Source organism: Fringilla coelebs, assembly GCF_963513975.1.
Source record: "Fringilla coelebs genome assembly, chromosome: 19".
Lineage (NCBI taxonomy): Eukaryota > Metazoa > Chordata > Aves > Passeriformes > Fringillidae > Fringilla > Fringilla coelebs.
Genome location: NC_140045.1, coordinates 10,133,515 through 10,146,603, shown reverse-complemented (window position 1 = coordinate 10,146,603; position 13,089 = coordinate 10,133,515). Strand labels below are relative to the sequence as shown.

Here is a 13,089-nt window from a genome sequence, read left to right as displayed (position 1 = left end):
CTCCCCTGAGGCTGAGGTGCCCCAAGGGGTCCTGGATTGCTCCCCTCATACCAGCTGGTGCCCTCCCTCTGGCCCATTGTGGTGAGGTCATGATCAAAGCAGGGCAGAAACACACATGGGCTGTGTAGAAAATCACCACCACATCTTTATTTGCTGCTTTCCAACAACCTGAGTTGTTTGCAGAAGGCTTGTCCTGTGGGTCTGGGACAGGGAGGACCAAGTGGTTTGGGTTGGTTCCCTGGGGAGGCTCTGCAACGTGCAGCTCAGGGTGGCTGTGGGCTGGGAATGTGCTCCAAGGGGGCTGGAAGGATGTCTGTGGGCAGGGGGGTGGCTGCCATGGCCCCTGCCTGGCCTGGGGGCTGCTCAGGGAGGGCTTGGCCATGGTGTGCTCCACTCACAGTGGCGGTGGGAGGGGTGCCAGGCTGGGGCACATGTTTGCAGGGGCTCTGCTGGGTGTGTCAGCAAACCATGGTGGGTGGAAGTGTCCCCAAACCAGCAGAGCCCCCAGCCATTCCCAGGGCAAAGCCTTTCCATCCCAGGGGGCTCGTGGCCCTCCAGCCAGCACAGCCCTGGCTAAAGCAGAGCCCGGGGAGTTGGTGCTTCCAGCAGGACCTGGCAGGAATTCCCGTGCCCAGCCCTGCAGGGATGGGATGGGGCCAGGCTGCTGTGGCCGGATGGCAGATGTGGCAGAGGGAGCAGCTGTAGCCAGGGCCAGCTGGGGATGATGGATCACAGAGGGGGGACAGAGAGGGGCTGCAGCCTCCCGTCCCCGGAGCCTCAGCAGCCGCTGTTCCTGCGCATGAAGGCGTGGCCCCGCACCGGGTGCTGCATCTCCACGAAGGCCATGTCCCCCACGGTCACCTGGCAGGGCCCCAGCGCCTGGAAGCCGCACTTCTGGTAGAAGGGCACGAGGAAGGGCTGGCACATGAGCAGGGCGCGGCGGGCGCAGGGCAGGCAGCGCAGGTGCTGCAGGTAGCGCCACATCAGGATGGAGCCCTTGCCCTGCTGGCGCACGGTGCGGTGCACGGCCAGCACGTGGATGTGCACGGCCGAGCCCTGCGGCTTGTGCAGGGTCAGCGCTGCCTGCCGGGGGAAACTGGCCTTAGCAGGACCGGGACTCCCGTCCTGCTTCTTATTGCCCACCCCAAACCCAAGTGTTGCGGTGTGATGTCGGTTCGCCTCATACGCCTCGGGTTTCTCCCGGTAGATTTCTTTCCCAGGTGTGTCAGCCCCCTGTCCCTCCCTCTCCCTTGCCCCCTGCTGAGGGCTGTCGGTCAATCCTGGCATTCCAGAAGGGTGTCAAGTGATTGGCAGAATTCAAAAGATGCCCTCTACCCCTGGGGGGCACTGGGCCATCCAGGTGTCATTTGTCCCTCCCTGGTTGGTAGCCCCCCATGCCCCTTCCCTCCCCCTCTCCCCGGGGTTAAAAGGAACAGCACCCACGGGATTCGGGGAGTTCTGTTGGAGCTGTTGATGGATTCAGAGATGGATTCAGAACCAAGCTCTGGATCCAAACCCTCCGTCTGAACCGACTCCTTTCCTTCACCTTAAAGCTTCTCTGCCAGAGGTAAACCTGGGCTCCTGCATGTCTGGACATGCCTCCATGCACCCAGCTGCACCATCCAGCCAGCCAGAGGTGTCTCTGGGGTGAAATCACCACAGCTGCCGCCTTTGGTCAAGCAGCGAGGGCCAGACAAGCCCAGGCATGTCCCGTCCGGCTATATTGGTAATTATTCCAATACCCAAAGAACCAGGGTCCTCATCCTCCCCCATGCCTGCTTGCCTCCCCCCATGGTCCTCAGAGGGTTTTTAATTTTAAAATGAATGTTGAGGGGGATTACTTGGCATATTTTTCAACAGCGTGGTTTAAGTTAATTAATGAGAAAGTTCATTTCTACCAGAGCAGCCCTGTAGCAGTTAGTCGTGGGAGGAGATTTTGGGAGTAGCCTCAGAGCATCTCCTGGTCCCCCGGCTCTGGCAGGGCTGGTGCCCTGATGGGCCACTCAAACCCTCCCTGAGAGGAGACAGGGTTTGGAGAGTCTCAAGCAGAAAGAGAAGCCAAACACTTGGATCCATGGAACCTCCTGATCCTGCCTGGGGGCAGAGTCACCCCTGCCTTTATCCCACCCTTCACTGGATGACCTGAGGCTGGATTTGCCCCTTCTCCCCTGAGGCTGAGGTGCCCCAAGGGGTCCTGGATTGCTCCCCTCATACTGGTGCCCTCCCTGGTGGTGCAGGAGGTGGGAAGGACTGGGTCATACCTGGCTGAGCCTCTCCTGGTCCCAGAGGGAGCCGATGATGAATGCCACGAGCCGCCCTTCCTCAAACCAGCCGAGGGACAGCTCCGGGCACAGGTTCAGGAAGTGTCGGATCTCATCCAGGTGCAGGGGACAGTCCCCAGAAACCGAAATAAAGGCTGAGGGGGGCAGTGGTGAACACAGTGAGAGAGACAAAACACACCCGACCCAGAAACACTGCCAGCACTGACGTAGGGGAGGGAAAGTGGGATGTGATAGGGAGAGATGGCATGTGTCCTGCTGCCTGCTAGGTCTAAAGGAGTTTTGAGGGACACAGATGGTTCCAGGGAGCAGTTCTGCTTCTCCAGAGGCAGTTCCCCATGGCCCAGTGACCAGCTCCTGACTCAGCTGATCCCAGAGCTACAGCAGCAGGCACTGAATTGAGCCCTCCCTCTCAGCATCTCCCTGGCTGCCCCTGCCCTTGGAGAGAAGGAGAAATGGGCTGGGTGAGTCTGGGTGAGGGAAGCTACAGTGGAGGAAACGGGGAAAGGTTGCCAGAGGAGGCAGAGCGTGGTGTCCTTCCTCCCACTTCCCCTTTTCCTATCCTATCTTTCACAGGGTTGTTTTGGGCTCCTACTCAGCATCACCTCCCACCATCCCCACCCCAGGGTGAGCTGGGGCCGCGGTTCTCCAGTTCATGAACCACCGATCCTCCACCTCTTTAGGGAGCCCGTGGTGGCCTGGCCACAAGCCAGGACCACTGCATCCCTCCCACAAGGGTACCCACAGGCAATTCCACCACTACAAGGAGGACAAGAGACTGGAAAGAGATGCCAAGGGATCCAGCTGATGGCAGCAGACGGGATCCCCGGTCCCCGGTACCTTCGCGCTCGATCTCGAACACGCTGACGGCGTCCCCGGGGCCGAGGCAGCGGAACTCGCTGGCGGGCAGCGTGTGCCGGCGCTGGCCCCCGGGCGGGCTGCGGGGCGAGCGCAGCTGCACCGGCTTCAGGAAGGGCAAGGCGCTGAGTGCCGACATCCTCCTCCTCCTCCTTCTCCTCCTGCCTGGCTTCCCACCGCACCCTCCGTTCGGGGCAGCCCCTGCCGGCTCCCGCACCCTTTATTCCAGCCGAGCTCCTCCAGCACTGTTAGCCAGCAGAAATACCTGTGGTTCACAGACAGGATTAGGCTGTTTGTCCCCCTTTTCCTCTGGGTATTTGTATATACAGCAAATACGCTCCCCCAGTGACCCCAGCTGCCCTTGCTGTGAGCTGGGGGACGCAGGAGGCTGGCACCAGCTGTGAGCTGAGCAAACCGCAGGGACCAGGGGACAAAAGCACAGTGATCCATCCAGGTGGTGGGACAGAGCAGGGAGAGGGGCCAGAGCTCTTAGAGCTGGAGCAGGTGGGGGGCTGAGCATCCTGTCCAACATTGCCCAGCCCGTGAGAGCACCAGGCAGTGGGATGGGCAGGAGAACCCTGGAGCTGCTGCCCTGGGGACAGGCAGGGTGGGATGTGCCTGCAGGAAGCCAAAAGCTGTAAAACAAGCATCTATCTGTGTGAAATTCCCTGTGATGCTCTGGTGTGTGTGGAACAGCACAGCCGTGCTGGAGCGGGAGGTCACAGAGATGCCCTGACAGGGACACACATCAGGCAGCCAGAGCCACCTCCTCCAGAGCACAAGCTGGCAGGATTTACCCCCTTCTCTGACCCACTGAGCAGGTGAGTGTCACAGGCTGGCAGGATTTACCCCCTTCTCTGACCCACTGTGCAGGTGAGTGACACAGGCTGGCAGGATTTACCCCCTTCTCTGACCCACTGAGCAGGTGAGTGACACAGCTTCACCTCTGTTGGCTTCTCAGGTCATGTCCACACCCACTGAAGTGGATCCCTGGCAGGGCTGAGCAGGTGACTGAGGCTGAAAGCCTTGGCTGTGCTCCTTGCTGAGGTGGCCTCAGGCTTTGCCCCCTGCCCCAGCAGCTTTGGGTAGCTGACCCCATGACACAGCCCAGGCCAGGACACTCCACCTTCAACACAGGTTCCCCCAAGAGGGTCACCAGCACCCAAGGTCATCTGGCAGCACCCATCCTGCACAGCCCAGACAAATCCCTTGACCTGGATCAGAGCCTGTAGCTTCAATCTGCCTCTGCTTTCACGTGTGAGTGAACTGAGTCAATAAACCCAGAGAGAACCACAAACTGAGTGAATAACTTCACTAAGCACACAGATCCTGCAGACAGAAATAGTGGGAATGGCTTTCAGAGCCACCCATTCAACCATCCATCCAAACTCAGAGCAATATGCAAGCAATTTCCAGCGAAGCCAGAGCAAAGCCAGGTCATTTTTGGTTATTGTTTCAGAGGTGCCGGCTTTCCCTGCTAATTATAGGCTTGCCTCCAGCTAATAGGATTTATGGAAACAAAAGCATTACCAGCACAAACATTGCACAGGGCACAACTGGCACAAGCTGGGAATTTTCCATCCTGAAATGCCAAGAGCTGGATGCTTGAAATGCCAGTGTTATCCAGCCTGAGGTGAGACAGGGTGGTCAGGATTTATTTTCAATGAATCGCTGGTTTGGCTGTGGGTGTGTGTCTAAGGGAGCAGATCCATCAGGAACAGAGGGTTTCCTTGGCAGGGGAATTATTTGGCATCCCCAGTGCTCACTCCAGCCACCAAGGACTGACTGAAGTCAGGCTGGGAATGGGTGGTTCATGCTCCTGCAGGAGGGAAGTACAGCAGGGAGAGTGGGGTGCTGGGGGAGTGGGGGTGGGCCTAATGTTCACAGAGCTTATTGTCAATTCTTCTGGAACTCCTCATCCTACTAATTGGATTAGGGACTCCTCTGCATGAATAAATCCCAGAGTAGGCAAGAGGGTAAGCTCAGGGGATGCTGAAAATGCAGTGGTGGTTTGATCCTGGGGGTGCTGAGAGCCTGGGGGGAGTTCTGGGGGTGCTGCTGGGGAGCTGCTGCTGGATCAGGCTGGGATGGCTGTGCAGGGATGGCAGGGCAGAGAGGGCAGTTGGATATGGCCTCAGGTAGGGCCAGCAATTCAGTTTCCATGGGAATTATGGAGCTGGATTGTGGAATCATAGGATGGTTTGGGTTGGAAAGGACTGTTAAATGTCATGCAGTTCACCCCTGCAGGGAGAAGGGACCAGCCCAGGTTCCTCAGGGCTGTTTCTTCTCCAACAGCCACCATTCAGTGCTCACTGTCCAAGAGCAAGTCTTTATCCCAGAGCTTATGGAGGCTGGAAACAACTGAGTCCCAGGAAGTCTCTACAGGGACATCCACAGAGCTGAAGGTTCAAAACCTTGTGTTTAAGTGGTTGCTCCAATCCCATCAGAGAAAACTGGGAAAGGGCAATCAGGTCCCTCCAGCTATTTTTAGGAATTGCCTGACACCCCAACCAGCAATACCCTGGAGCAGTAGTCAGGGAAGGGGAAAGGTTGCTCCTTGATTGTTTTCCTTGCATTTTTTCCCCTCCAGCACGTTATTCCTGCCAACACAGGTTATACAGCTGAAGGGCTGATATATTTATGTCTGTTTCCTGAAAATGAACTTCTTGCTTTGCTTCTCAGCTCCCTGAAGAGTTGAAGGTCTTCTGGGGAGGGGGGATACAAAGAACCTGCAGAGTACAGAGGAACCAACAGTGCTCCCTAACCCTGGAGAAATCCACGAGCCCTGCACAGCCATAGGGGTACCATGGGAAGCATCAAACCTGCAGAAGTGAAGGAAACTCTGCCCAGGTCCCAGAGTAAGCGAGAAACAGCAGTGAGAAAAATTCTGTCTCCATAGCTCATCTGTCCTCTGATGCACCAGCAAAGCCTTCTGTATTTGTACAAGTCACTTAAACCCCAGGCTGAATTTTGTGCTGTGACTCCTTGCCAGACCTGCCTGAGATGAGCCCACTATGTCTGTGGGTCGTAGCAGTGAAACAAGAGCCTGCTCTGTAAATTTTTCCTGCCATCAGTTGTGTTTGTGCCCCAGAAATCAGAGCATCCCCATGGTACAGAGAGATGCTCGCAGGTAAATAAACAGGCAGGTGCACAGAACCCCCCTGGCAATATCTTTTACTAAGTTATGAATTGTCTGCCTGGGTTTGGAGCTGGATTTTTTTTAAATAGTTGACAGTGCAGAGTTATTCACCCGGTCTTAAAATCAAATACTCTGTGTGGAAGAGCTCAGAGAACCGGTAGGGTTTCAGCGAGAAGAGTCCCTGCAGGTGGATTTTGGAAGCACATGTTGGAAGTGTAGGGGTGAGACAGGAGCTGGGATGAGAGTCACACCCTTCCCTGTGCCTAAACCACTTCTCAGCAAGCCAAGCTCTGCATACCAACCTCCCACCCCTCTGGGGAAATCCCCCCATCCTGGGACACAGGAGCAAGCCGCAGTGGCCAGGGGACCAGGAGCTGTCCCCGAGGCTGTCAGTGCCCCTGGGATGTGACAGGAATGTCGGTGCTTACCAGCCGGGGACGCTGAGCCGCTCCCTGCCCGCCTGGTGCCGTCTCAGAGCTGGCAGGAGAGGTGGATCCGGAGTTTTGCCTCCCCTCCTCTGTCTGCTGCATCCTCCACAGCCCCTGCTTATATATATTTGTTATTTATGGAGCACGTGATGACATCCTAAGGAGTTTAGAACTCTGATGAAAGACAGGGAGAGGTGAGAGGCTTTAAGGTGTCAGGCCAGCAAAGGGATCACTTCAGGCTTCTTTCTTTCTTTTCTTTTTTTTTTTTTTTTTTTTTTTTTTTCCTGGTTTGGCTGGCTGCAGAGGGATAAAGCATTTAGCTGATTGCTCTGCTCTGCAGGCTGGGCAGGGAGAGCAGGGGACTCAGGAAAGGGAGCACTGTCCTGTTCTGATCCTGACCTCCCCAACAGCATCAGGAGCCCTGCCCAAAGTGGATGAGCTTTGTTTGGGGAGGGATGGGGAGGCTGCTGGTTGTGCCAGGCATGATCAATTTTTGGGCTTGAGCAGGGGGGGAGTTTCTCAGCTGACTCCTTGCAGGCTGGGGAGTCAGATCTAAGCTTTCTTGCCCAAGGAGCTTATTCCAAAAACCAAGCATCTCTCCCCCATGCAGCCCTCTGTCCCTGGGAGCTGTTACATAAGAAACTGGACAGGCAGAACCAGCGATGTTTGTCCCCATCAGGACATGTGTAATAAAAGGGAGATTATCCCAGGCAGGAGCACGATGTTGGCATCATTATTATCATTGGGAACCAGATGCAGCCCTGAAAGAAGCCTGGAGCAGGAGGCAGAGCTGGCTTTGCTCCACTGGAGACATTTCCAGGGCAGCTCTGGACTTGCTTTAGCTTCCAGCCATGGGCAAAATGACCTGGAGCTACGCCCTTATCTCTCTCTTTTAAGCTTTTTCATTGAATCGAAACAGAAATATGACCCAGCAGCTTTTTTGCTCTTCAGAAATGGCATTTTGGAGCGACTCCCAGCCATTAAAACAGCCCGGCAGAGCAGAGGTGGGCCCGTGGCTGGAATAGTCAATCAGGGATGCCGCATTCCACAGTCTGTCTCTTCCTGCTCCCACACAGCTGCAGAGGGTCAACAACTCCATTAAATGAGAGCCACAGCAGCGTGCCTAGATTTGCATATTTAGCAGCTCTCTCAGCATCTTCAAAGAGCCCCGAGCTGTCACTGCGGCCCCGCAGCCGGGCTGGTCCCTCTGTTGGAGCACCCACTCAGGAAGACAGCAATTATCCCCGGGCAGGATTTGCTGCGAGGGGCGACATGTGGGAGGCAGATGAATCACGGCTTGGCCCCCCCGTGCCAGGATTGGGGACGAAGCCGTGCACACGCAGCTCAGGGGCTCCTCAGCCGCCCCGCCGAGCCCCATTATCCCGGTGCTCAGCGGATTAAGCGGCTTGCGGTGTCTGCAGGCCCGGCTTTGAGGCAGGGTCTGCCCTCACGGGATGCAGATGGCATCGGGATCCTTCCCTGTGTGACGCCGTGTGAGAGGTTTCTCTCTCAGACTCACGTAATTGCATAATTCCCAGGCTGGGTGCTGTTTACATCCCTGTCCAGCACTTTCCTCTGGCTTGGCCATCGGGACCCACATTTCCAAGAGGGTGATGCTTTCTTCCTGGCAATGACCTAACAGCAGGGCTCTGCACTTTGGCATTGCTGCAAGGCCAGCCGTGGGCTCTGATTTCTTTCCCTCTCACCTCCTTCCTTTTCATCACTCCTGCTGGTGCCTGTTGTTGCTGTAACTTCCCAGCAGGACGTGGCTCTTTGGACATACTCACTATTCTCAGCACTTGCCAGGTTGCCCACCTGCTGCTTCTATCCCCCAGTGCTCCCTCTCGAGCTGCCTGGAGTGGTTTTGATTCACCAGCAGCTCCTGAGAAGCCAGCGTGCTTCCAGCCCTTCCTCTGGAGCAGGACATTGTGGTTTAGGAACCTGCCAGCTGCTTCTCTTTCAAAATAGCAACACAGGGCTCCTGTGGAGGGTGGCCAGCCCCCAGCCCCATGCTCTGAACAGCCTGGAGGGGCTAGTTCTGCTCTGTGCTCTGAAGTGTTTCTATATGTATATCTATAATGTGAATAACATGCAATTATGCATGTATATGTCTTTCCTCTGGCACATTCCCTTTGGCCCATCAGTGGTGGGACTGATTCTCCCCACAGACACTCTCAGGGAGCTGGGGAAGGAATGAGGGAATGAAAGGATGTTACATCACAGCTTTTCTGGGTTCTCAGCAATGGTTAGAGGAACAGACTTTGAACTCTGGCTTTGACCTGCAGTCGATAAACACATGCCTTTGCAGGCCTGGCGTATCTTGCTGCTTTTCTACCTTTGAGGAAGGAGAACAAACAAGTCTGGCAGATGGTTTCAGCCACGGCAACCTCAGCCAAAAGCAGGAGATGGGTGCCAGGACACAGCCAGGACCTCTTTAGTCCCCTCCCTGGAGCACAGCACTGCTGCTGATTAACCTCCTCTCCTCTGTGTGAGCTGGGGTTTGTAACTAGGTCACAGCCACTCATGGCACAGTCCTCGGGGGGAAGGGGGTCAGTGGGGGCTGCAGGAGCTTCTCTGGGAGGAGAGGGCTGGGCAGGTGGGAAGGAGCTCAGCAGCAGCAGCCCCACCCTCCAGATCCAGACCTCCGAGCAGTTTAGAGCCAGCGTGGCTTTGGAAAGAGGAGATTCCAGCAGTCTGGCAATTCTGGGGCATCCTGCTGCTTACAGGACCTGTCCTGTCCCTGTCCCTAACCCTGGCACATGCTGCTGGGAGCCAGGGTGACCCCTGGACATGATGGGGACCAGATGTCACCCACAGGGAAGAAAAATCCTGGAGGGCAAGTCTGAGCTGAGGTCTTGGTCTCAGTGAAAAGGGTGAGAGGAAGGAGAGGAGCAGGACCATGCCCACATCGAGTTGTTCATGCACAAGGAGATGCTGCTCTGAGTTTTCTGTAGCAGAGCAGAAGTGTTTGGTCAGGGCAGCACAGCCAGAGGGGGAAGGGCTGGTCAATCACGATTCCTGCAGGATCATGGAATGGTTTGAAGTGGAAGGGATTTCACAGAGCATCTCATTCCCTGCCCACCCAGCCTCTGAAGGCACTCTGGGATCACAGAGACAGGATGAAGGATTGCCATACGCTGCATCACTTGCTCATATTTCTGTTCCCTGATGTTAATGCGGACACAGGGACTCCTGCCGAGCTGTTTGTCTGCGTGATGATGAAGATAAACCCTCAGCTCCCCCTGTGGGAGGGTCTGGAGGCATTCCCTGAGACACGAGCTGCTCTGAAAGACCTTTCCTTACGGCGCCAGCTCTTCCCAGCCGGGAAAGGACAGGAACCCTGTGCCTGCGAAGCAGCAAAAGAGAGAAACCCTGGGAGGATTGGGCAAGGAGGGGCTGCGGAGCGGAGCAGAGGGGGTGGAACACTCACCTGCACCTGAGCTCGGAGCAGAGGAGGTGGAGCACTCACCTGCACCTGAGCTCGGAGCAGGGGGGTTCAGCGCTCACCTGCACCTGAGCTCGGAGCAGAGGAGGTGGAGCACTCACCTGCACCTGAGCTCGGAGCAGAGGGGTTCAGCGCTCACCTGCACCTGAGCTCGGAGCAGATGGGGGGGGGGGGGGGGTTCAGAGCTCACCTCCACCTGAGCTCGGAGGAGGGGCGGGTTCAGAGCTCACCTGCACCTGAGCTCGGAGCAGAGGGGGTGAAGCACTCACCTGCACCTGAGCTCAGAGCAGAGGGGGTTCAGAGCTCACCTGCACCTGAGCTCGGAGCAGGGGGGTTCAGAGCTCACCTGCACCTGAGCTCGGAGCAGAGGAGTTCAGCACTCACCTGCACCTGAGCTCGGAGCAGAGGGGGGGGTTCAGAGCTCACCTGCACCTGATCTCGGAGCAGAGGGCGGTTCAGAGCTCACCTGCACCTGAGCTCGGAGCAGAGGGGGGGGTTCAGAGCTCACCTGCACCTGATCTCGGAGCAGAGGGGGGGGTTCAGAGCTCACCTGCACCTGATCTCGGAGCAGAGGGCGGTTCAGAGCTCACCTGCACCTGAGCTCGGAGCAGAGGGGAGTTCAGAGCTCACCTGCACCTGAGCTCGGAGCAGAGGAGGTGAAGCACTCACCTGCACCTGAGCTCGGAGCAGGGGGGTTCAGAGCTCACCTGCACCTGAGCTCGGAGCAGGGGGGGGTTCAGCGTTCACCTGCACCTGAGCTCGGAGCAGGGGGGTTCAGCGCTCACCTGCACCTGAGCTCGGAGCAGAGGGGGGTTCAGAGCTCACCTGCACCTGAGCTCGGAGCAGAGGAGGGTTCAGAGCTCACCTGCACCCGAGCGCGGAGCCCCCAGCCCGGCCGCAGCCGCGGGGCTCCGAGCGGAGCTGCTGCCCCCGGGGAGCCACAGGTCGGTGTCACCGCTCCCCCCGCCGGACCGGAGCCGTCGGGAGGCGGCAGCCCACGAGGTGGCACCAGAGCCCCGCCGCAGCCCGGCCCCGGCACCGAGCGGGCACCGCGGGACCCTGCGGGCACCTACCGGGCACCTGGCACGTCCCGGCACCCAGCGGGCATTCCAGGCCCTGTGGACATCCCCGAGCCTGGCAGACATCCCCAACACCCAGCAGACATCCTGGTACCCTGCTGGCATCCTTGGCACCTGCCACGCCTCCTTGTGTCCTGTGGGTACCCCCAGCACCTGGCAGCCCCCCCAGCAGCCTGTGGGCACCCCAGCACCTGCCCCTTAAACCCTGAGCAAAGAGACCCTGGGAGAGACCCAAGGAGGAAGGGCAGGGCTTGCTTTTCAGCAGTTTCTCTACAGGGAGAGATGGGCTATCCTGGGTATCCCAGCACCTGCTGGGCATCTTGGCACCCTCTGGGTATTCTGGCTCCCTCCGGGCATTGTGACACGCCCTCTGGGCAGCAGTAGCTCAGCAGGGAGGTGCTGGTGATCTAACCTAAGTGCCATAAGGTGGTTAGATCACAGGGACAGCTTGGTTCCAGGGAGGATGTTCTCCTGCAGAGTAAAGGCCATCCCTTCCCAAAACAGCCTCACCAGCGAGAATTGGCCCTAAACTGGGCAGGGAGGCTGCTTGGCATGTGTCACTTTGCACAAGTCCTGTGTGTTTTGCTGGGTGTGGACTTGCAGAGGTGCCTCAGTGGACATCTGAACAGTGATGTTAAATAGGAGAGGCTCATTTTGACACCCAGGCACTGTAAAATCTGCAGGCCGTCAGTGTTGTGACAGCCAAGGCCCTGGGCTGTTGTGTCCTAAAAAAAGCCATCAGTCCTCCTTCAGTGGCACTTCCTGATGGAAGCATATCAGAGCTCCAGCAGGGATCAGAGTGCAAAAACACACCCAGCTCGACTCCTGCTAACGAGCAAACAGCCCTGACTTGTCCCCATTATAGTCCCCCTGCTGTGAGCCCGGCCAGGGGTATAATGTGATTGTTTTTGTGGCTATTTGTGACTACCTGAAAGCCCACCACTGCTCTTCAGCACATAATAGCCTTGAAGAGGGACAGTTTCCATCTCCACACATGATTGTGCCCATTACTGTATCTATATTTTATTAGTGGCCGTTGCAATGTACATTAAGGAGATGATGAGGAGCATCACTGTGCTGGATAAAGCTCTGCTTTGAAACCTCGAGGAGGCATGGCATCAGATCAAATGAAGCCAAAGGGCACCTTCTGCCTTTCTCAAAGGCCTGATTCTGCTTCCACAAAGGCACAATTCTCTCTGGCTACAGAGGGAGAGGGGTTGGTACCTTGTCCACAGCTCCAGGTGGGCTGGATGAACGCCCTGGGGAGATGTGTCATACTCCCCTCTCCAGCACAGAGGGTCAGAGGGTGAATTCCTCATGCCAGAGGCACTCATGCTCTAGAAATTCTGAATGCTGCCTATCAACCCTACAGCTTGTCCACAGAGGTCAGGGCATGTGGATGCAGGTCTGTATTCCCAGGAGCACATCCCTGGAAACAGCTGCAATCCCACAGTGGCACTGAGTGGATATTTAAACTGCCTTTCCCTGTGGGGCATGCTGCTATTTAGCCACCCAATGGTGCCTTTTAGCTCTATTCTGTTTCTTATCCCTGGGGTTGAAGCCAAAACTACTCCAGCAAGGAATCACATTAACACTCTGACTTTCTGATTAACAGGATGCTGTGGGGAGTGATTAAATGCTGGGGTGGAGGCTGGCTTGGCCTGGGAGCAGACAGGGGCTGAAGGGCTTTCACTCTCTGATCTGGAGGCAGGGCAGGGAAAGTTTGTACTTCTCCATCCCTCCGAGCATCCTGCTGCCCTGCCACCCACAGTGAGGAGCTGGGCAGAGCTCCCAGCGCACCCATCACCCACACACTGCCTGCCCAGCCTCTCTCCAGCTGCTTCCCAGGGCTGTAGGTCCA

At 57.0% G+C, this 13,089-nt stretch overlaps 1 protein-coding gene across 1 annotated transcript; it reads right to left on the bottom strand.

Moving 5' to 3' along the window:
* Positions 1-192: 192 nt before the first annotated feature.
* AANAT (aralkylamine N-acetyltransferase) lies at positions 193-3,276 on the bottom strand (the record flags this gene model as incomplete). The annotated part of the gene is made up of 3 exons (XM_084218529.1): positions 193-1,083; positions 2,262-2,416; positions 3,120-3,276. 3 exons carry the CDS (start codon positions 3,274-3,276, stop codon positions 778-780), a joined length of 618 nt encoding a protein of 205 aa, XP_084074655.1. The 3' UTR covers positions 193-777.
* Positions 3,277-13,089: the final 9,813 nt, after the last annotated feature.